Source organism: Piliocolobus tephrosceles, chromosome 11 (genome assembly GCF_002776525.5).
Source record: "Piliocolobus tephrosceles isolate RC106 chromosome 11, ASM277652v3, whole genome shotgun sequence".
Classification (NCBI taxonomy): domain Eukaryota; kingdom Metazoa; phylum Chordata; class Mammalia; order Primates; family Cercopithecidae; genus Piliocolobus; species Piliocolobus tephrosceles.
In genome coordinates this window covers 42,963,676-42,989,091 of record NC_045444.1, presented here as the reverse complement: position 1 = coordinate 42,989,091, position 25,416 = coordinate 42,963,676, and the positions used below count along the sequence as shown (strand labels likewise).

Here is a 25,416-nt window from a genome sequence, read left to right as displayed (position 1 = left end):
AAAAAAAAAAAAAAAAAAAAAAAAGCAGGGGTTGCAGTCCTAGTCTCTGACAAAATAGACTTTAAATGAACAAAGATCAAAAGAGACAAAGAAGGCCATTACATAACGGTAAAGGAATCAATTCAACAAGAAGAGCTAACTATCCTAAATATATATGCACCCAATAGAGGAGTACCCAGATTCATAAAGCAAGTCCTTAGAGACCTACAAAGAGACTTAGACTCCCCCACAATAATAATGGGAGACTTTGACACCCCACTGTCAATATTAGACAGATCAATGAGACAGAAGGTTAACAGGGATATCCAGGACTTGAACTCAGCTCTGCACCAAGCAGACCAAATAGACATCTACCCCAAATCAACAGAATATTCATTCTTCATAGCACAGCATCACACTTATTCTAAAATTGACCACATAATTGGAAGTAAAGCACTCCTCAACAAATGTAAAATAACAGAAATCACAACAAACTGTCTCTCAGAAAACAGTTCAATCAAATTAGAACTCAGGATTAAGGAATTTACTAAAAACCACACAACTACATGGAAACTGAACAACCTGCTCCTGAATGTCTACTGAGTAAATAACGAAATGAAGGCAGAAATAAAGATGTTCTTTGAAACCAATGAGAACAAAGACAGAACATACCAGAATCTCTGGGACACATTTAAAACAGTGTGTAGAGGGAAATTTGTAACACTAAATGCCCACAAGAGAAAGCAGGAAAGATCTCAAATCAACACCCTAACATCACAATTAAAAGAACTAGAGAAGCAAGGGCAAACACATTCAAAAGCTAGCAGAAGGCAAGAAATTACTAAGATCAGAGGAGAACTAAAAGAGCTAGAGACACAAAAAACCCTTCAAAAAATCAATGAGTCCAGGAGCGGGTTTTTTGAAAAGATCAACAAAATTGATAGACTGCTAGCAAGACTAATAAAGAAGAAAAGAGAGAAGAATCAAATAGACACAATAAAAAATGATATCACCACTGATACCACAGAAATACAAACTACTATCGGAGAACACTATAAACACCTCTACTCAAATAAACTAGAAAATCTAGAAGAAATGGATAAATTCCTGGACACACACCCTCCCAAGACTCAACCAGGAAGAAGTTGAATCTCTGAATAGACCAATAACAGGCTCTGAAATTGAGGCAATAATTAATAGCCTACCAAACAAAACAATCCAGGACCAGACAGATTCACAGTCAAATTCTACCAGAGGTACAAAGAGGAGCTGGTACCATTCCTTCTCAAACTTCCAATCAATACAAAAAGTGGGCCAGCGTCATCCTGATATCAAAGCCTGGCAGAGACACAGCAAAAAAAGAGAATGTTAGACCAATATCCCTGATGAACATCGATGCAAAAATCCTCAATAAAATACTGGCAAACCAGAATCCGGCAGCACATCAAAAAGCTTATCCACCATGATCAAGTCAGCTTCACCCCTGGGATGCAAGGCTGGTTCAACATACACAAATAAATAAACGTAATCCATCATATAAACAGAACCAAAGACAAAAACAACCTGATTATCTCAATAGATGCAGAAAAGGCCTTCAACAAAATTCAGCAGCCCTTCATGCTAAAATCTCTTAATAAACTAGGTATTGATGGAACGTATCTCAAAATAATAAGAGTTATTTATGACAAACCCACAGCCAATATCATACTGAATTGGTAAAAACTGGAATCATTCCCTTTGAAAACTGGCACAAGACAAGGACGCTGTCTCTCACCATTCCTATTCAACATAGTGTTGGAAATTCTGGCCATGGCAATCAGGCAAGAGAAATAAATAAAGGGTATTCAATTAGGAAAAGAGGAAGTCAAATTGTCCCTGTTTGCAGATGACATGATTGTATATTTAGAAAACCCCCTCACCTCAGCCCAAAGTCTCCTTAAGCTTATCAGCAACTTCAGCAAAGTCTCAGGATACAAAATCAATGTGCAGAAATTACAAGCATTCTTATACATGAATAACAGAGAACTAAATTCCTATACAGGAATAACAGAGAGTCAAATCATGAGTGAACTCCCATTCACAATTGCTACAAAGAGAATAAAATACATAGGAATTCAACTTACAAGGGATGTGGAGGACCTCTTCAAGGAGAAATACAAACCACTGCTCAATGAAATAAAAGAGGACACAAATAAATGCAAGAACATTTCATGCTCATGGATAAGAAGAATCAAAATAGTGAAAATGGCCATACTGCCCAAGGTAATTTATAGATTCAATGCCATCCCCATCAAGCAACCTATGACTTTCTTCACAGAATTGGAAAAAACTCCTTTAAAGTCCATATGGAACCCAAAAAGAGCCCACATTGCCAAGACACTCCTAAGCAAAAAGAACAAAGCTGGAGGCATTACGCTACCTCTCTTCAAACTATACTATAAGGCCACAGTAACCGAAACAGTATGGAACTGGTACAAAACAGATACATAGACCAATGGAAAAGAACAGAGGCCTCAGGAATAACACCATACATCTACAACCATCTGATCTTCAACAAACCTGACAAAAACAAGAAATGGGGAAATAATTCCCTATTTAATAAATGGTGCTGGGAAAACTGGCTAGCCGTATGTAGAAAGCTGAAACTGGATCCCTTCCTTACACCTTATACAAAAATTAATTCAAGATGGATTAAAGACTTAAATGTTAGACCTAAAACCATAAAAACCCTAGAAGAAAACCTAGGCAATACCATTCAGGACATAGGCATGGGCAAGGACTTCATGACTAAAACACAAAAGCAATGACAACAAAGTCAAAATAGACAAACGGGATCTAATTAAACTAAAGAGCTTCTGCACAGCAAAAGAAACTACCATCAGAGTGAACATGCAACTTACAGAATGGGAGAAAATTTTTGCTATCTACCCGTCTGACAAAGAACTCATATCCAGAATCTTCAAATAACTCAAACAAACTTACAAGAAAAAAAACACAACCCCATCAAAAAGTGGGCAAAGGATATGAACAGACATTTCTCCAAGGAAGATGTTTATACAGCCAACAGACACATGAAAAAAATATTCATCATCACTGGTCATCAGAGAAATGCAAATCAAAACCACAAGAGATACCATCTCACGCCAGTTAGAATGATGATCATTAAAAAGTCAGGAAACAACAGATGCTGGAGAGGATGTGGACAAATAGGAATGCTTTTACATTGTTGGTGGGAGTGTAAATTAGTTCAACCAGTGTGGAAGACAGTGTGGCAAGTCCTCAAGAATCTAGAACTAGAAATACCATTTGACCCAGCGATCCCATTACCAGCTATATACCCAAAGGATTATAAATCATGCTACTATAAAGACACATGCACATGTATGTTTATTGCGGCACTATTAACGATAGTAAAGATTTGGAACCAACCCAAATGTCCATCAATGATAGACTGGATTAAGAAAATGTGGCACATATACACCTTGGAATACTATGCAGCCTTAAAAAAATGATGAGTTCATGTCCTTTGCAGGGACATGGATGAAGCTGGAAACCATCATTCTCAGCAAACTATCGCAAGGACAAAAATCCAAACGCCACATGTTCTCATTCATACGTAGGAATTGAACAATGAGAACACTTGGACACAGGGCGGGGAACATCACACACTGCGGCCTGTTGTGGGGTGGGGGGCTGGAGTAGGGATAGCATTAGGAGAAACACCTAATGTAAATGACGAGTTGAGGGGTGCAGCAAACCAACATACACCTGCACATTGGACACATGTACCCTACAACTTAAAGTACAAAAAAAAAAATTACAAAAAATTACCCGGGAATGGTGGCAGGCACCTGTAATCCCAGCTACCCGGGAGGCTAAGGCAGGAGAATTGCTTGAAGCTGGGGGGCAGAGGGTGCAGTGACCTGAGATCGTGCCATTGCACTCCAGCCTTGGCAACAAGAGTGAAATTCTGTCTCAAAAACAAAAGCAAAACAAACAAGCAAAAAGCAAGAAATATGCTGTTTTCAAATAAAAATTTAAAATGGTTTCTCTGCCCCTCAACAAAAGGTAGATTTATTTTGAATTTACAGAATTGTTAGTCATGCTGTTTTTTTTTTCCCCCTAAATTTGCAGCTTCTTTGTAGTTTTAGGAATTTGCACATTGAAGTCCATGAAAGTGTTAATTGGTGATACCAAATTATGAGCTATTGTATTGAAACTCAATTTTAGAAAAGAAAGATAATTAGAAAAAAAAGAAGAAAGAATATAAATTGAGGAGCTTCCAAGAAGTACATAAAAAATTGGTCTATTTGGTTGCATGATTACCAACAATTCCAACAATTAAAGGACAATTGTGGAACTGGACAAACTTTAAACTCTGAAATGTTTTTCATAAGGAAAAAGAGGAAACATCTCCAAAATAAGATTCTAATTCTCAGAATCTCTTGTGGTGAACATTAAAGACCAGAGTGATGAGACTAAAGTTTCCCAACGAGAGATTGGTGGGGCGAGAGCACAATGAACTACAAAGTAAAAGATAAATGAACAATGAAACACCATCTCATACCACTTAGAATAGCAGTTGTTAAAAAGAAAACAACGGTTGCTGGCAAGGCTGTGAAGAAAAGAGAATGCTTATACACTTCCATACTGTTGGTAGGAATGTAGTTCCTACCAATTACTTTATGCACTGTACAAGGCAGTTTGGAGATACCTCAAAGAACTTAACATAGAACTACCATTTGAGCAAGCAATCTAATTACTAGGTATATATCCAAATGAAAATAAGTCGTTCTACCAAAACAATTCAGCACTATTCACAATAGCAAAGACATGTAATCAACCTAGGTGCCCCTCAATGGTGGATTGTATAAAGAAAATATGGTACATGTATACCATGGAATCCTATGAAGCCATAAAAAAGAATAAAATCATTTCCTTAGCAGCAATATGAATGCAGCTGGAGGACATTATCCTTAGCAAATTAACAGAGGACTAGAAAACCAAATATCACATGTTCTCACTTGTAAGTGGGAGCTAAGCATTGGGTACTCATAGACATAAAGATGGCAATGATAGGCACTGGGGACTACTAGAGAGGGTAAGGAAGGAGGGACAAAGGTTGAAAAACTGATTGTTGGGTACTATGCTCAGTATCTGGGTGACAGAATCATTTGTAATCCTAAACCTCAGCAGAACGCAATATACCCATGTAACAAACCTGCACATGCACTCCCTGAATCTAAAATGTTGAAATTATTTAAAAAAGGAGTAAACCGTAAATGAGGGAAAGGATAGTATTTTACAGACAATTTTGGGAGAAAACCTAGAAAAGAAAGAAATAGGAGGGTAGATAGGTGGGACACAAGGAAAATTTGTCATCCCTGTTCTCCCTTCCTCTCATGAGTAGAAATGGACAGAATCATTTTTATGAGCATCAGAGAAGGTACAGATAGAACTAAGAGTTGAAAAAAATATCAGTAATTGATAGGATTATCAATGAAGCAAGGTCTCCTTATGTTAACCCACCTTACAGTGGCAGTTTATGCAATTAACAAGTCTAGTTTCTTTTGGCCACTCTCCATTTTTAAATTTTTTGTCCCATGAGACACTACACTCTCCTAGTTTTCACCCATCACTCACTGGCTTTTCACCTTCAGTTTCCTTCTCTGCTTTCCTTTCCTCTTAAGAAACACAAGATTCTCAGAGCTGGGTCTGGGGCTTTGTTTTCTTCTATGTATGATATGACTGTATGAGCCCATCATGCACACAGTTTTAAGTGTGATAATATCTTCCTAGTTTATATCCAGGTCAGCTTTCCCATATGAATTGCAGACTTACCTTCCATCCAAACAACTTTTGAACATCTCCTCTGCATGTCTCACAGGCATCTCACTCATAATGTGTCTGAAATAGAAACCTTGACTTCACCCCACTCAACCCAACTAGCTCCTTTGCATTTCCCTCATAATGGCATCACCGTCCACCTTGCTGCAGAAATATGGATTCTCGTCTAGAATTCAACCTCTTCCTGACCATAAATATAATCAATCCATGAACTTCTATTCTGTGTATTGCCAACAAATATCTCAACTCTAACATCTTTATACCTCCACAGTTGCCTCCCTTGGCTCTTGAACATCCATTCCCTTTCTCCAGGATTATTGCTGGAGTCCCGTAATGGGACACTACTTCCACGGTTTGTCAGATCAACACCACTCTCCTGTCTAAAATCCTCAGTCAATTTCTATGGGACAAAGTGAAAAGGAAAAAAAAAAAAAAATCCACATTCTTTAGTTTATGGGACCCCTGCTCACCTTTCCAACTGCCTGTCATTCCACTCTCCCTTCACACACTCCACCTTGGCCTTCTTTCAGTTCCTTGAAGAATGCTCCAGCTTTTGTTATTTGCTTAACTTCTAGCATTTTTGCTACCCTTTCCATATCTTCGTGGGTGGCTGCTGCTGTTCATTTAGTTCCTATATTAAATATTCCCTTCACAGAGATGCCGTCTCTGACTACCCTCTCAAAATTTAGGTATTCTTTTATTATTCCCTATTGCAGTCACTTGTGTTTCTGTCATAGCATTCATTTATCAATCTTATTTCCTTATCTTCTGCATCCAAAATTTTCTGAGGGCAGGACAAATCTGCCTTGCTTACTGCAGTACCACAAGCTTCCAGCACAATTACATAATAAATATTTGATAAATATGTATTGAATGCATGAATGGATGGATGGAGATGAGATGGAGCTTAAATTTAAAGCAAAATAGTGGAAGAAATATTTCCCTTTGAGATAGAAAGTACATAAAGGGGGTAATGTATACAAATATATTTATGCACATGGGATGAGAAGTAGAAAATAGTCGTAGCTCATACTGGAGGAAAGGTTATCTGTTAATGTAATAAGCTAGGGGCTTGAAGAGAATGGGGAATATTTTGGACAGATACTATGAGCAATGGGAGAGAATACTAGCCAGCTAGCTAGGATTTCAGATGGGCAGTGAGCGCTTTTCTGAAAATGGAGATGACAAAATTTTATGAAATTTCAATATATGATTTGCTCCACCAGTGCCTGCCAGCCTGACTGTAAGAAGAGATAAAGCAAATTGCTGGATTAATATGAGTCTAAGGGACATCAAAGCACATGAGGTAGAAAGAGAATGGGTAGTGAGGTTTGAGGGGACTGGTGTAAGGTGGTTGAATATTCCTGGATGAGCTCTGGGTCAGGGAAAGAGGAAGTAAAGCTAAGAGAAGTATAATAGCCTGAGTGAAAGGGAGGGTACAGAAGAAAACAGCTACAGCCTATGACTTCCTCATCTCTAATTTTAGAATATAAATTAATGAGAAATGCACATTTCACACTTAAATTTTTTTAACGGTATTTGGTGCTGAAAAAAATCTAATCAATTCTAAATAGAAAGGGTCAATTACACAAATTCTGCATAAATCAACAAGCCCAGCTATGAAGTCCTGAGAGTTGCTTTATGGTTAAAATTTGGTTGATCTTAGAAACATCCAGTGACAAAAGGAATTGTATGAGAAGGAGTTAACTAAGCAGGCTCATGCAAATGACTCTTCCTATATTTTAAATTAGTAGAGTTTTTGTCTTTTTTAGAAGGAAGTTCTAAAAAGTGCTAGACAGTCTGAAATTGGAGGTAAGAAAAACTCTCAGAAATTTGAGAGATTTGGGGAAGGCACCTCTAATCATCAAATATCTAATCCTCCATTCCCCCAATGTGTCATGGTGCCTTTATTTCACCATTTGTACCCTACATGAGTAGATCATGAGGGATTGCACTAGATGCTAATATCCCAACAAATAAGTAGCACCTCTGCCAATTGTTGACAAATATATATCTTAGATGTGTTTAAAGAATTACAATGAAGAAAATTCTGTGGAAGATTATATGGTACAGATCATATTAGTGCCTGGAAAAAGCAGTATTATAGGATGCCAAAGAGGGACCCAGAAAGAGATGCCAGAGATTTCCAATACAAAGTTTCAGTATGTGCCTTGCTTTGGGGTCACTGACATGTCAAGGCACTCTAACATTTACAGAGGCCTGTTCTCCTGCATTACTAAACAGATTAAACATGTTTCCGGGTATCTAGAAAAACTAGTGTGCTTGTTTCATTCAAAGGAACAGTGGGAAACCCCAGCAAAGTTTTCAGCATTTTAAACTCTTACTCCAGTCTTTCATACTGGAAGAAAGGTTACTTGCTATTGTAATAGGGTAGAGGCTTGAGGAGAATGGAGAATATTCTGGACAGACACTACGTCATCTAGTTGGCATAGGTTGTAAAAACCATTTCAAGTTATCCTACACCAACTTAATTCAAGCAAGTTTCCTTTATTCCAATTTTCCCTTACTTTCTGCCTATATCGTGGGAGGAGGAATTGCTGCTAAAGTCTAATTTGATTGCCAGATATTTCTAGGTTTATAACTTTTTTGAGGCTAGGAAATCACATTTATATTTTATATGCCTATTTATTAAACAGATTAGGTATTTAGAGTCTACTGGTCCCATGCTATACTTAAAAATTAATCTAATATGTTTTGTCTGGGGGGAATCTGTGCTTAGATTACTGTAGCCAATCCAAGTTCTAAAAACAAATGGGGCCTCTAATGTGGGGAGTTTCACTATCCTACACTTAGCTGACATACTACTGTGGTGGACAGAAAGACCCTGGACTTGAGAAAGATGACAAGGGACTAAGTTTTCTATTCATTCTAGCATTTATTGGCCCTATGGCCATGGGCAACTGAGTTAGGCTCCTAGAACCTTAGTTTCCTCACTTTTAGGATGAAGATTACAATGCCTTCATCACAGAACGGTGATGAGGATTTGATGAGATAATGGATGTAAAAATATTTTGTAAGCTTCATGCTGAAAAACTCATGTGAGAACCTATGATTACCCATAATGCAAATACACACATTTTGACGGAGCACACTGCCCTTTTCTGAGGCAGTCCTTTAATCTGAATCTGTCAAGTGCTCAATCATTTATCGAGAGACCCAGAAAGTGATGCATCTCACCCTCCTGGCTTCTGTGTGCTGAATGCTGAGCCACTAACCTAATTTGAATGTAGCCTATCAAATAGAGAAGGTTTTAAATCCTAAGATTGAGAGAATGATAACATTCTCTCATTTCTATGAATTTTTCATTTTATTCCGAGACAGTCAAGATGTACTATGTGGGTCAAGCCTCAGGCTTCACAGGTTTGAACAGAAGGTCAAGGAGAATATTTTCTTAACTTCTATTTGCAGTTCAACTACTGCCTTGATGTGAGCCTTCAGGGGCCTTCACTCCCCAAGTGCTGGTATCTCAGGAACATCAGGAGGAGAATTGAGCACACAGCTGAAGGGCTCTGCCTGGAATTGTATTCTTTTCTCCCAGACCTTAGAATTGTTGGGGCCGCTTGCCCTCTCACTGATAAGACAGTACAGTGTTATAAAAATTGTACTTTCACATTTTGTTCTTTCTAGGGTAGACTATCCGTGACATTCAGTCAAAATCACCTGGCTACTGACTCAGAAAATTTATGTCACACTCATCACTTCTACTCCAAAGTTCTTAGCCAACTGCGGCCGTGGTTGCCGTGGTAAATGTAGAGTCATCAAAGTGACAGGACTCAGGCTTAGAAATATAAGCCACCAGCATCAACATTCACCACTTCAACAATAGTCTATTTTGAGCAGGAAGCTGTCACAGTGAAATTGGGATGGCAGGGAGAAGAGGAGGAGGTGGTGTGATGTGACAGAAATAGTACTAGGTGGGGATGTTCTGTCTTTCCTGCTGTGTATGACCTTGTGCAAGTCATTTTTCTCCTGGAACCTTCTCTGTAACATAAAGGACTAGATTAGATAACTTTCAAATCTTCACCTAGTATTAACATTCTGTGGTTTTCTATGCAACTTTAGCATTTACCTGTAAGTGCTTTCCTTTGGGTCATAAGTCCCCTGAGAAAAGGCAAATTAAATTGTTATTTCTATGGTTTTAAATCCCTTAACGATTTCCCACTGGCCCTTAGAAGAACCTGAACAAGGTCCTGAGTGATCTGGACTCTACTTACTTCTATGGCCTCATTTACATCCTCATTGCTCTCCTGCAACCCATGTCAGATTTCCTCAGTTTCTCAATGGATCATCCTTTTTACTGTTTTCTCCATTTCTCTGACTCTCTACTCTTTCAGGTTGCAGCTCAAACATTTCTGTCTCTCCCAGTTCAGGTTTAGCCTTTTATCTCCTTTTTCCCAATAGTTCCCTGTGTTTCTGCATCACATTTTGCTATACATGCCTTGAAGTCTATGACCATGCTCTGATGCCATACTGCGCAGTAGCAGTCCTGAGAGATTTGTTCACTGCAGGGCTGTGTTATGGCCCAGTTTTAAAGAATCACCTTTGCTTAGTGCTGTATAGGAAATGGGTTTCTATATTTTTTTCTCTGATGAGGTACATGTCATGCAAACTTAACTCCCCTCATGCATCTCTTACCCATGTATAAGGAAGAGAGGTGTTTTAATTTCTGCCAAAGTCATATGACTATAAGGAAACAAAGGAAGGAGGAGCTGTCACCTGTGGAAAGAATTAAAAATTGGGAAATTTTCTTTTGAATCCCAAATTTGCTATTAGCTTGCTGGGACAGTGGGTAAATCATTTATTCTTTTACAGTCTCACCCTTCTCAACTGTAAAACATACGAAAGTTAATATCTCATAGTGTTACTATGAGGATTGCTTAGAATGCACACACACATGCAAACATAAGTCTACATGCATACATATATGCATACACACACATCACTGACTGAAACAAAACTAAGCACTTCTTTTGTGTGTGAAGCTGAGCAGTGGAGGGATTCCCCTTTATGCACAGGGCCTTGGCAAGTCAAGGAGAGGTGCAGGTGATGACGGTCACTACATGGGGAGAGTTGCTGGGGGTGGAGAGGGAACCAGACTGGTGCAGTGGAATTATTACTGAGTGAGGAAGAATCAGAAAACTAGAGGTTGGGTCCCAACATTGGCACTTGTGAGCTGTGAGGCCGTGGGCAAGTTACATTACCGTTTGCTCTCTTTCCCCCTCTTATCTGTTAATAAAGAGATGAAACACATTGCTAATCTGGCATGGCCACAAGGATCAGATGAAATAATATGCCTGAAGGATGAAAGGCCTCAACTGCCCGGCATGGTGCACCGCTCCTGATTGATAGGCAATGAGCAAATATCATGTGCAATGAAGTGAACTGCCACTGTCTGAAATATCTGCTATTACCTGAAACCTCAGCTTCCTCTGTAAGTCTCAGTTTTTCTATAGGTAGAGCCGGGATGATGATAGTATCTACCTTGAGGAATTGTTTTAAGGATTAAATGAGAAGGCAAGTTGTGAAGACCTTTGTAAACACTGTTTCCTCACATTGCTGCTTCTCACACTTGTCCATATTATCAACATTTTAGAAGCAAGGCCAATTGAGAAGGTACGTGAGTTTGGTATGATATAGCTGTTTTTCCAGGAGACTCTAAAAAGCTCCTTTCATTTCGAAAGCAAACAGCAAAATACAGCTTCTAAACATTGCTATTTTCTCTGAATTTTCTGAACCTTGAGCAAAAAAGTTGTTTCTCTCTTGAGAAGCTCTGTTCTGATTGGATCAGCCAGAAAAGCCCAATAGGAAGTTATTTTCAGGGCCAAGAGTACCAGGGCAATATTACAGCAAAAGTTTGATATATTATGCTGATGGTTAAATTGGGCCTTGTGTTCAGTACATGAAAAAGTATACTTCTTTCAAATTCCTGCATTTATTAACTACTCTCTCCCAGGAGTGTTTCTAGGACTTTCACAGTATTTAGGAGGAAAAGTCAGGAATTTGCTTTAACATTTCTCAGTTTTATATTTATTAGGCACCATTTAGCTGTTTTCTTCTCTTTGAACTAGAGGCAGAATTGTGCTTTCCATTCTTCTCCTCTGATCTTTGTTTTCTTTGTTACTCCCTTTGTTATAAGGAGAGTGGGATAAAGAAAAGTATTCAAAGGCCCAGTTCATTGTCCCTTGTCCATATTTCACCTTCATCATGTTACAGTCTAGTCTGAACCTTTTAACAAGTTTTCCTTTTTATTTCCTGATCTCCTACATGACTTTTGAGTGAAATAGAGCACTGTGCCCTAACACACAAACACATGCATATCTTCACAAACGCACGCACGCACGTGCCCACAAAAATGAACACATACACACTATTCAAAAGGTGCCACTGCATTGCTTTTACCCATAGAGGTGAAAGCAGGAAGTAAATCCTTTTGAATTCATCTTGTGAAGTTTTTTTTTCCTGCCTCCAATTAGTTTCTCAAGGAGATCTCATAGCTTCTCCAGTGAATTTTAATTAATATTCTCCAATCGCTATTAGCCACAAAAGCATGGTTCATTTCATCAATTAAGATTTGTATCCCATGTAAAAATTAAAAATTTAAATTTAATTTAACTTTAAAGTTTCTTTTTTTCTCTCAGCCTGATAAACTTTTAGAAGCTCAAAGTTTGGGAGAATACCTGATCACTTTATTTTCTCTTTTCTGTATCTTCCTGCTCCTCCCCTTCCTCTTACAGTAACTCATCAGTTATAGTTTCTAACCCTACTAGGATCAAAATTAAGGTTCCAGAAAGTTTTTCTTTCCCCTCAGTAATTTAGATTGGTTTGTGGCAAATGCATGGTGCTATCTTTTGCTTTTCAAATGGGCCAAAAAAAACTTTCTTTAGCTGTGTAGGAAGGAATCAAATTATTGGTTGACAGTGCTGGCTCTGGGCTAAGAGAATAAAGACCCATTTTAATTGCTTTATTGAGGGGCTTGCCAGAGTTTTGTAGGGAAAGCAAAGCATTAAATTAAGCAATTGAGTAACATTATGAGGACACAGCAGTGGCAGACAAGCACGCCAGAATTCTTATTGTACTTTAAAAACTGAATGCTGGCAGCAAAAATTCCTTTGAGTCATTTTTCTCTAAATTCAGATTCAGGAAGTGCACTCTTAAAATAAGTTCATTTTTGGAGTTCCATCTTAACTATAGCTTCAGGCCAAAAGACAGACTTCTCCAAGTAGAATTGCCCTGCACAGGATCATATTTTAGCAAAACCTGTGTTTACATATGTGTGTGCATGTGTGTGTGTATGTATGTGTATGTGCATTGATTGTTGCTGACAGAAACAAACTTCAATACTTAGGAGCAAGAACTGAAAGGATTAGATTTTAATTAAAAAAAGATTAAATATGGAACTTTAACTGTCAAGAAAGCATTTTATTTCAAGCAAATTTTATAGGCAAAATTTCTAGGCAACAATGAAGTTGTATTTTACATGCTGACATAAAACATTCTTGTAAATAAAATAGGCTTTCCTCTCTTGAAAGCCAAAACATTAAAATTAAGAACCAAAACAATAACAAAAATATAAAATAAGGAATAAACACAAATTAAGGAATAGATCATAACATTAAACAGAATGTATTTGCCTTAAATCAGATTTTAATTTATTCCATATATTCATAATGAAAAATTAAGAAGTCATTAATAATTTATAAATAGACTTGTTGCAGGTTTCATTTGAATTGCTACCTTTTGATTATTTTTAAGGTAGTATCAATGTTCAAAAATCATTTCAGAGAAACAAATTCAGAGAAACAAATTTTAAATTCATACTGTGTAAACCTGTTGCTTCTGAATGCACAGCACTGTGATCAGTGCTAAAGGAGTACGAAATTAAGCTAAAGAAGGAGTTTCCTTCAGAAGCTTATAATTTCACTAAGGAGACAAAACAGACGCAGTAAAGAGTGTTTCAGTAACTAGGATGCCTGTGTACACTAAGAATAATTGCAATTTAGAGGTCACGGCCACCTCATGGTCCAGGTGGAGGGAAGCCACAGTTGAATTTTGAGTAATGTTGGATTAGAATGTGTGTAAGAGACTGGTGAGGATGGAGGGAGGCTGTGGGAAGGGACCAGTGAATGAAAACCTCAGTGGATGGTTACAACCCTAATGGGTGGAGAAGAGCAAAGAGATTAGCTTTTCTCATGCTGAGGGCCCAGCTTGGAGAAAATGTCATGTGCGGGGTGCTATTGCTATACCACAAAGGGGAGAAACATGGGCAGACAGAAAAGGACAGTGTGAGTAACCCTGAGAACAGAAAGGAGTTCTTGTGCTTTAGAAAAGAGGTGTGAAATTGCATCTTAATATTTTAGCAGTGTTCCTTTGGGACTCAAGAGAAAAAGGAGGAAAGAGCAGGTTTGGAAAAGAGAATCTGATTTTAGAACTAGAGTAAGAGAAGTTGTCCTGGAAATCCCTGCCTGTCTCCTCTGCTTTTGTTGTTGTCGTTGTTTTCTGTGACAAGGTCTTATTCTGTCACCTAGGCTATTGTGCAGTGGCACAATCTTGGTTCACTGCAACCTCGACCTCTCAGGCTCAAGTAATCCTCCCACCTCAGCCTCCTGAGTGGCTGAGACTACCAGCATGCACCACCACCCTTGGGTAATTTTTAAATTTTTTGTAGTGATGAGGTCTGACTATATTGCCCAGGTTGATCTCAAACTCCTGGGCTCAAGGGATTCTCCAATCGTGGCCTCCCAAAGTGCTGAGATTACAGGCATGAGCCACCATGCCTGTCCTCTACTTCTTAATGGTAACCTCACCCTAGCACATCAGCTAATTCATCTTTAAATGATGTTAACTACTGACTAGTTATTATCTTCACTGGGGGAAGTTGAATTTAAATAATTATACCCAATCTGTGTGTGTGTGTGTTTTGTTGTTGTTGTTGTTGTTTTTTACATTTTTTGGTGCATTCTATATTCAATGAGCAGTAGTGATATGCCAGTTATGTGTTAATTCATCTATAACAGTGGATTTTGGGGAAATGAATAGGTCAATAAGGAAGATATTCTCCGAAACTCTCAAAATTTAAAGGTTGCAGTAGGATGCTACTTCAGCTAATTTTAAGGTAGCCCTCTTGTGTTCTTATAGTTGTTTCTCTCTCTCTTTCACACACACATACTCATTTTCTTATTCTGTTTTATAACAATTTCCCCTTATGCTGACTTTGAAAACTTATTATCTTAAAAAGTCTTATTGCGTGCGTTCCTGTAAGCAGCTACCTCAAACACATTTTGAGCAAGGCTGAAAATAAATAAATCCAAAGTAAAAAAAGAAAAAAAAAAACACTCCAAATCTTGCCAACCTGATGAATCAAATGTTTTTTTGATCGTATTTTCTTTAACCTTTATCTGCATGAATACATAATTTACACATATTTATAGTCAGGGTGTTTGGATAAAAGAACAAAAAATGATTTATCCTCTTTCAAAGAAGAGGGCTACAAAAGGACTGAAAAATACTTTGGGAGGCCCCAGGTCCAGGATCCCTGGTGGTAGACTCCTGAGTGGAGCGTAGCATCCGCCAGGCAGCTTGAGAACACGCCTATATTTAGCCAAGGTGGGTTATGTGATAAGAGGGAGGAGGCTTGGCCACATGCTCTCTGACTCATCCTCTCAAGCACACGTGTCAGTTTTTCCTACAGTTGGGACAACCTCCTTCAGAAGACAGAGGACAGAGCCTGACTGTAACTTTTCTGGGCTGCAATGCTCACCTTCTACAGACCAAAGTATAGAAACTAAAAAGCACTGGGAGCCACTGAGCCTTCAGTGAGCCACACTGGTGATAACATTGTTATTACTTGCTTTGGGCACCCCCACCCCACCACACATGTGCCTTTTCTCTGGTCTGGAACTGGAGCTTGTGCTTCTGTGCAGTATCTAATTCCTCCCCAGACTCCCTAGCAGCCTGCTGGGTCAATAAGGGCATGTTAAAATGAAACTGCTTTAACAGCTACTTCATTTCCCTGCACTTTCTGTTCAAAGCTAGCATGTGTAATCCTGTGATACACAGGACTTTAGATTACAGCTGGGTCAACGTAATTTTTAGGATCCTTTTTTGAGGGGAGATTGGCAAGAGATGGAGAAGAATGCAGAATAATTTTGAGCATGAATTCTAATCATTTATCTACAATGACTAGCTTTGTGACCACAAGCAATCTAGCATCCCAAGGCCTCAGTTTCCTCATCTTTGAGTATGTCTGTGTCCTCTTCAAGGCTGTGATTATCACCAGGGTGAGAAGTGTGAATGGCACAGTGCTTGACCTAAGCAGTGCATGGCTGATAGCCATTTGCTGATGGCTAAGAGATGGAAAATGACCTGGTTGTAGCCGACGTCACAATGAAGAGACTCTTCTTTCTAATATGGATAAAGCTTCCCCTGTATCTGCCTTCCTCCTAGTAACACTGACTAAAATGTAATGCTGACTACCTAGATCACAAAGAAGAATTTTCTACAGAAGCCACAAGGCCATTGTTTACATGCCACGCGTGCTAAGTCTCAATCTTGACATTCCCCAATCCAACTTCCTGGCAAATATTGTTTGACTCAGGGAACTGTGTTAACAGATATTGAAATACGGCTATTGAGTAACTTCACTTATCAGTGGGCCAAGAAAAAAAATGCCAGGAAACTAATTATATTTGAATCAGATTAAGTATCTATGCTTTGATCTACATCTGGTGATACAGGAATTTAACTTTTTGAAGGACTGGTTCCTGAAGGTCCACTGGGCAGCTTTAGAACTGCATTACTTTGAGAAAGTGTTGTAACTTCTGAGCACCCTTGCCAGCTTGTTAATTTGAACCATAATGCCAGCCTCCTCCTTTCCAGGGCTCATATGGAGTTCATCTATATGTATGCAGGCTCTTTGTAAATAGTGAATGTCTACAAATAGAAGTGATTATTATCATGCTTTTTATACCTCCTGTAGGTGTTTGCTGGTATGGACTGATTGACTTTTTCCAACATTATTATTCCTATGTAACTGATCTCCTGAAATGTCTACCATCTTCATCTATAAAAGACATTAAATTTTAGGGAGTAAAGTCACTTCTTCTCTTGCTATCCTGGTTATCATTACTCATGATTAGGCAGAATTCTGCTGGCTGAGATATGATTCCAGGGAGGCCTAGAAGAGTCCTTCTCTGTGCTTCTTTCCCAAATATATTCCTGACAAACTTGCTAATAATGAAAAGCTCCAAAATTGGGAATTCACTTCATTGTCGCTATTCTAATGGAATTACACTTTAAGCTCTACCATTTATATATACGTTATTATGAACTGAGTTCATCTAATCATTTTAATAGGTTTTCAACAGAGAGAAGGAAATTGAACATGAGCTAATGGTGGGGACCAAAGTCTCAGAGAATGAGAACTCTGCAACTGCTGATACGAGAATTTTTCTCTATGTAGTTGGTGAAATATTTGAATGATATCCAATGATTAATGTTTCTTTAATTCTCTAGGTGACCAAAAACCACACGGAATTATCTAGCAATAAATCCTCTCTATATAAGAACCAAAGCACTTGGGGTTGAGGAAAGAGAAGATAAATAGGTCTTACCCAGCAGGTCTGGTGTCTTCAATGGCTCTATCCACTGGGATCAAATCGCTAAGGTAGACATTGAAGTTCCCTTCTTTCCATCTTCTTTCTGCCTCCTTCTCCTTTCCATGGGGGACAACTACAGGACGCCCAAACTGCCCTGGAGCTTTGGGGTCCCTTGGAGAAAACGTCACATCAATTCTTAACACCTGGTGCATTCCACTGTCTTCAGGTAAAAGGGCTTTTGTATGACTCTGGTTGTATTCTGTAGAGGGGGCTTTGGCAGTTACGTTGATTTTTGCTGGCTCTAGCCCTCCAGCTAAAGCATGGTTAGTTTGGGACAGTGGTACTCTATGTGGAGCAAGTGAAGAGAAAGACATTTCACTTCTATTCCTGGAAATATGTTTACCTTGGCTTTTACCCAATACTTTAGGAAATATAATTTTGGTTTTAGAATTGGAGACCTCCTTGGGGTCTGCCTTTTGCTCTTCTTCTTTGGTTATAACCACAACACGACTTTCAGAGAAATTGAGTTTCTTCCCATGAGCCCCTCTAGCTCCATCATCCTTTGACAAACTTCCCAAAGGTGTCTCATTAATAGATTGCTTCCTTAAGCGATTTGAATTGACAATGAACTTAAGAAAAGGAAGACTTGTATTGGCCTTGTATTTATTTGCATTGACTTCTTTGCTCTGAGACTTAGTTTTGTTTAAGGACATGGCTTCCTCAGACTTTGGCTCTGCTGTGCTGGCAGGGTGTGCCCTCTCTTTTGCTACTGCCTGTGATCGCTTCTTTGGTCTGTCAGTACTAAGACTGATGGTCACATTCAAGTCCCTTTCAGCTGCTAGTTTTGATGTGTCACTGCTGTGACTATGACTCTTCAGGGGCTCCTGTTTTAAACTGACACGTCCCATGTGTGCTGATATTTTGACTAATGGAGTTTCTTTTGCTGCTATGAATGAGATTTTTGGAGTCCCCTGAGCTGTCATTTGCTTTGGTGTCCCCTGGTGAGAGGAGGCTTCAGGGTTGGTGCCTCTCCCTTCTGTCTTCTGCTTGTTAGGAGGCACAGGGAGGGTCTGCAGATGTGCAGGATGCCACAATGGTACAACCTTGTCCCTTCCCAGGGCATTCTGCATTTTTCTTTCCCTCTGGGTTTGGTCCAAGTCCACCTCAACCTTGAGCACACTCTCCTCAGTTTTTCTAAAGTTCTCTTTGCCCCGTGCCCCTTTCCCATGTCCCCTTAGGGGAGGTTTCGTCTCTTTTATGCTGCTGTAAAAAATTTTCACCTGGTCTGGCTGAACTCTGAATCCTATCCGCTCCCTCCTCACAATGTCTTCCTTGATGACCCGAGTGTTGATCTCATTGAATGAGAGGCGGAGAGCTGCCATGTCAAAGAGCAGCCAGATGACAGAAGCTACAAAGATAAATGCCAAGACTCGCCCACTTCCTCGGAAAAACTTTCGGATCCTGTTCATGGTACAAAGCTTTCCCTTGCAGCCTGCCCTCCCTTAGCCTGCTTACCTTGAGTGGAGAGGGAGCTGAAGTAGCAGCAGCAGCAGCAGCAGCAGCAGAGTTGCCAGAAAGTGACCCCCTCCCCTGAACACAGCAGGAAGCAGCAGTCCAAGGGGAAAGCTCAGCTCCTACCGCTTGTCAGTCTCTGCCTGCGTGGCATTTCATAGCAGAGCATCTGTGCCTGCTTGGCTGGCCCTAGCTAAGTTCTGGTAAACACTGGCCTTAGGTTACTCCAGGAAAAGTTGATTCCAGTCACCAAACAGTTCAACATATTACTTGTCTTGTCTCCGGGAGCCCATGTCCACCTTCCTACAAGCCCAAGAAAAGGTGGGGGCCAGATTGAGGCTGCTGTTTCTCTCCTCCCCGTTCTCCGTCTGCACGCTGTAACTCAACACCACTTCTCATAAGGAAAACATTTCATGCCATTACCCAGAAAACTTCATTCAGCTCTCACCTTCTGTGTTATGTGAGAGCGTGTGTGTTTTAAGGGCAATTAAAGAGAAAAAAAAGCTATCTAACTTGGAGGGCATGTGTTCCTGGTTTGTAACCCCACCTACCCCACTCCTGCTCATTAACCCTGTTGTACCCAGGTGCCAATGCTCTGCCTGAGGAATTTATCACTGAAGTTAATATTTCAGCTTTAAGACATAACAGCTTAAAGAAGGGTCCCAGTATATCCTCACTTCCAGAGATGTATATGTTTAGTTATTTAGACCATTCCTTCAGGGGGTTTCAATGTATTTCTTTATAAGCCAACTATTTTTTTTTTCACTAATCCATCTGTTTTTATTATTACATTCAATTAAGAATAAACTTAATTTGTCATATTGCTATAAAAGTTTCTGAACACTTTGTTATGGTCTGAATATTTATGTTCACCCCAAATTCATACGTTGAAACGTAGTCATAAATGTGATAGTATTAGGAGGTAGGGCTTCTGAAGATGATTTGATTATAAGGATAGAGCCCTCATGAATGGAATCAGCACCCTTACAAAAGAGGCCCTATGGCCTTGCCATTCCACAACGTGAGGACATAATGAGAAGGTGCCATCTATGAACCAGGAAATGGGCCTTCACCACTCAACAAATCTGCTGGTGGCTTGATTTCTCACTTCCCAGTCTCCAGAATGTGAGAAATGAATTTCTGTTGTTTATGAGTCACTTAGTCTGCGTTATTTTTCTAGAGTAGCCTGAACACACTTACTCTCAGTTTCAGTACTTATCTCGTCGTGAACCAGCTAGAAACAGTTTGAACCACACCAGGACTTGGACCAGATTTTGAGTGATGCTGGTTGTCTGGTAGGGTAGTGGCTCCCCCACAGGCTTTTCATTAGAACCACTTGAAAGAAGATTCCCCCAAACTCAGATCAATTGATGAGAGAGGAGGCGGAGATGACAGTTGGGTTGATATTTGTGTGTGTGTGTGTGTGTGTGTGTGTATGATTTTGTGTGTGTGTGTGTGTGTGTATATATATATATATATATATATTTTTTTTTTTTTTTTTTTTTTACAGAACTTCCCAGGTCTTTCAAATGTGCAGCTAAAGTTGAGAAACACTGGTCTAGAAAAAAAGTCTCATTTTTTTTTTTTTTTTTTTAACATTGCCCATGAGACGTTTGATTTTAGGTGTCTACTTGACTGGGCTAAGGAATACCCAGAGAGCCAGTAAAGCATTATTTTTAGGTATATCTGTGAGGGTGTTTCCAGAAGAGATTGATATTTGACTCAGTGCACTGAGCGCGCAGGTGATGCCCTCACCCAATGTGGGCAGGCACCACTAATTGGTTGAGGGCCCAGATAGAATAAAAGGCAGGGGAAAGGTGGATTCTTTCTCTCTTAGTGAGATGGGACATCTTTCTTCTTCTGCCTTTGGACAAGAACTTTAGGTACTCTGGCTTTGGCCTCTGGGGCTTGCACCAGTCTGCCCCCACAACTCCTTTATCCTCCACTAGGTTCTCAGGCCTTTGGCTTCAGACTGAGAGTGATGTTATTGGCTTCCTTGGTTCACAGGCCTTTGGACTTGGAATCTGCCATGTTACTGGCTTTCCTGGTTCTCCAGCTTGCAGGTGGCCTGGCCTGAGGTTTCTTAGCCTCCATAACCATGTGAGTCCATTCCTCTAATAAGCTGCTGCTCATCTATCCATCTCTATGAATCCTATTGGTTCTGTTTCTCCAAAAAATCCTAGCCAATACAGTCTACAACTTGTGTAACATTCCTTCCCTGACAAATAAAGTGCAGTCTAATAAAAACTATGCATTTCATAACAACCAAATCAACATGTACATTTTGACATTGCCAAATAGAGTCCATTTGACTCTATGGACATTGTACATAGAGTTTGAGAAGCACTGCTCAAGACCACTGTCCATCTCTCTGAGGAACTCTGAGTGATTTGTAGACAATACTGCCATTCATTACTCTAGTGTGGGGAGGGTCTAGCTTCCATGCTTTGAGGTAAACTTAGGTTTCCAGTGACTTGAGAGGGGAAGGAGAGATTCCAAATTCTTTATACATATGCATTGCTTTCTACAGCTTTTGGCCTTTGCCCCATGGGAAGGAATGCAGATAAATGCAGCTACCATAGCATGTTTGTTGAGTGTCTGATTCTCTTTTCTGTTCAGTGCCTGCGCACTTCGACTTGGAATATCCACATGGATGGCAGCATCAATGACTCAACTATTTCCTGTGTGCATCCCTGTCTCAATTTGTCCATCTTTCCAATACATATTGCTTACATTCCACAGCTCAGGCCATGTGTTGGGTGTTGAGGGACACTAAGTAAAAGGATATAGTTCTTGTGCTTGAGGACCTCACAGTTTATTGATTGACACAGACAAGTAGAAACATATTATATGTTACAATATGCCATAAGTAATTTGGGAGAAATAATATCCTGGATTCTATGGGACGGAGCTTAGTTTTGGGAGGCAGGGATGATTTTGAATAAGCTATTCTTAGACTTGAAAAATGAATAAGAGAATAGTTATCTTTGCCCATATTGTAGTCTGAGAAAAGAAATATTAGATGGTAAAAGGCACATAAATTAGCAAAAGCATAGAAATGAAGAGAGAGCATAGTACCTTAGGAGAATCACAAGTTTTTGAGATCTAGCACGACTGGAAACACAGGCCTTAGTGTTTTTCTGCATACATGTATGTGCATGTGTGTCTGTATATACATATGTGTATTTATTTTATATATATATATATAACTATATATATACCTTAAAACTCCCATCAGTAGAATGCCACCAGCAAAAAACAGCACACATCTTTAGCATCCACAATCTAAAATAAAGTGAGAATTTTTTTAGCATCATGGATAAATGATTTGCATTGCAATATTGTTTTAAGCATTTTATATATATATCTCAATCACTTGGCTAAGTTCTTTCCATTGACTATCTCACTAAATCCTCACAAGAATCTAATGGGAAAGAGAAAATTACAATATGCATTTTGTAGTCAGTAAATGAAACCTTAGAGAGGTAAAGCAACTTCCAGTAGAGATTGGAGGAGTTGGGTCTTGAATACATGACTGTAGTCCCTGTGCTTCAATATCACACAGTACTCCTTCTCTAGCTGTGTGACCTTGCAGGATGGTTAATTTTATGTGGTTGCTGAGCAATAAAAAAATATTCTGCTTTGCAGGTTAATGTGAGAATATTTACAAATGGTTTAAGTTATCATTACACTGAAGGTACGCTGTAAATGTTAGCCGCTGCCATTCATATTGTTGCTAATACTTTGCTGTAATAGGAGTGTTGGGTGCATGTGGGAGGCAATGCACCCAGCTCTTCCCAGAAAACAAGTAGAAAACTAGTGACTAACATGATTCTGACAATGGGGAAGAAACATATCTGAGTATTTTATTTTATTCTTGCCATTCTTATTTCCTCTAATTATAGATTTAACAAGACTGTTGTTCACTGAGAACTCCCTACATGCCCCAAACATGAAGTAGGTGACATTGTCTCTGCCCCTAACAACCTTAAAACTCCCCTCAGTAGAACGCCACCAGCAAAAAACATAGCACACATCTTTAGCATCCACATTCCAGAATAAAGTGAGAATTTTTTTAGCATCATGGAAAAATGGTTTGCATTACAATATTGTTTTAAACATGAAAATAGAATGCTTTAAAATTATTTTACTCTGCATGATTCAATCTCGTCCAGCCACCATCCCACCCCAAATGGCAGTTGGAATTACTCAAATGTCTTTTAGGAAAGTCAACACTTGTTACATTCTATGCCTGATAGTTTAAAACACTGCTTGAAATATATTCTTGTTTCCATATAAATGTTATCAAAAAGTACTGATTTCTTTTTATCCCTCTCTGGTTTGTCCTTACAATCAAAACACAAATTACTTGCAACAGGAGAGCAACATGTTAAGGAAATTAAAAGGGAATCTTGGCTTATCTATTATGGGTAAAGCAACATATTAACTCTGGCTTAGTCTTCAGTCTATCTGACATACAATTCAGAATGAGATGTGAAGAGTAGGTAAGAGAGTAAGTAAACGTTGATTAAATATCCTAGAAATAGAGGAGTAGATTGGTTGTCAGACCTGGTCTCAAGTACTGACTTGGCCACTAATAGCCATATGACCTTGGATGTGTCACACATGGAAAAGCTTGTGTAAGGTTCTCTTCCCAGCCTCTTCTTGGCCTTTTCCCTTGTAAGTTAATGATAATCTGTGATGATGGCAGAAGTTGGTTATAAGCCATACCAATGATTCAACACTATGAGTCTTCAGGGACTCAGTAACAATTTCTATGGCCCCCATAGCTATACAGCTCTCTCCTTTTTCTTCTCTTTTCTGACACACGTGCTGTTTCACATCTTAGATCAATGAATTTTATAGGTAAAAGGAATAAAAAAAGAAAAGGATATTAGGAAATTCTACCTTTTCATCAACACACATATTGCCCAACACATGACCTTTATATATTGGTAAATGATGGTGCTTCTAAAATTTTAGTTGTATTAATTTCCATGTTATCAGCAGGAAACTAAATATGCAAGTTGGTTGGTTATTTGAGGTACCCCACAGTTAGGAAGCCTGGCTTGTCATCCCAAGTGGTAGAATGCAAGTACCTTTGGCTGGTCAAATTTTTCAAGAATCTGCACGTACTTAGTTGGGGATGATATCCGTCTGAAAATCTGGAGTTATGAATTATCCTTGGGAGACGTTTGGAGGGGTTATTCCAATTATCAGTCTCACTCCAGTTGGTACAAAAAATTTAAAAACAGATTTTAGTTTCTTCTTCTGTAAAACAGGTATAATAGTAGGAGGACTTGCCCTCTACTCTATTTGGTTGTTCTCAGGATAATCATATTAATAGCAACCATTCATTGGGAATTTACTAAGGGCCTGCCACTAGTCACTTGACATTATCTCATTTAATCCTCAACATTTATTTTCACAGACTAGATCATAAACTGTTCAGTAAAACTGATCTGCGTAAGGTTAGTGTGAAAAGTATATTTGTGTAATATTCTTATGGCAAATATCTTTGAATCGTCCTCATTGTTAATCAAGTAGGAGCTCAGTAAACACTGTTTTATATCTAGCCTTAAATCTCCCAGATGGGAATACAGAATCTTAGAAACATCAGTTACAGCTCTCTGGCTGTGCATCTAGCATTACTTTCTCTGGGTATTTGAAAGTTTCTTGACTATGTGAGTATATCCTGAGTAAATAATATTTGTTTTATTTTATGATATTCACTCAACTACTCACCCCTAAGTAAAAAGAAAGATGTAAAAGGAAAATTAACTTAAATGTATATTTTACAGAGAATAATGATTATCCATAGATGCATTACTTACTTTCTTTTCCCTAGATTTATATGAGCTATAATTGACTAATAAAATTATATATATTAAATATTTAAGGTGTACAACATGACTTTTGATAACCTTATACATTGTGGTATGATTGCCTCAATGCAGCAGATCTCCATTATCTCACATAATTATCTTTTTTTGTGTGTGGTGAGAATATTTAAGATCTACTCTCTTTGCATGTTTCAAGTATACAATATATCATTATCACCTATGGTCATCATGCTGTACATTAGCTCTCCAGAACTTACTAATCCTGTATAACTGAAACTTTGTAGTCTTTGACCAATATCTTCCAACTTTCTCCATCCCCCAACCCGCAGTAACCACCATCCACCATTCTACTCTCTACTTCTATGAGTTCAATTTTTTAGCTTCTGCATATGAGTGAGATCATGAAGTATTTGTCTTTCTATGCCTGGCTTAGTTCACTTAGTGTAATGTCCTCCAGGTTCATCTACAATGTTGCAAATGATAGGATTTTCTTCTTTCTTTGAGGTGAAATAACATTCCTATCTCCCTCTCTCTCTCTCTCTCTCTGTGTGTGTGTGTGTGTGAGTGTGTGATGTATATATGTTTGTATGTTGCACTTTCTTTATTCATTCATCTGTTGA

General features: G+C 38.9%; 1 protein-coding gene across 2 annotated transcripts in view; it reads right to left on the bottom strand.

Moving 5' to 3' along the window:
• The window catches only part of GALNT5 (polypeptide N-acetylgalactosaminyltransferase 5), a 60,689-nt gene extending 41,294 nt beyond the window's left edge, over positions 1-19,395 (bottom strand). The window contains exons 1-2 of one of the 2 annotated variants that reach the window (XM_023217513.3): positions 17,457-19,288; positions 10,483-10,563 (exon numbers count right to left, since the gene is read on the bottom strand). In XM_023217513.3, coding sequence (XP_023073281.1) covers positions 10,483-10,526 — 44 coding nt within the window. In that variant the 5' untranslated portion in view covers positions 10,527-10,563; positions 17,457-19,288. Of the gene's footprint in view, positions 1-10,482; positions 10,564-17,456 lie in introns of both variants that reach the window. The other variant, XM_023217512.3, reaches the window with a different exon arrangement.
• Positions 19,396-25,416: the final 6,021 nt, after the last annotated feature.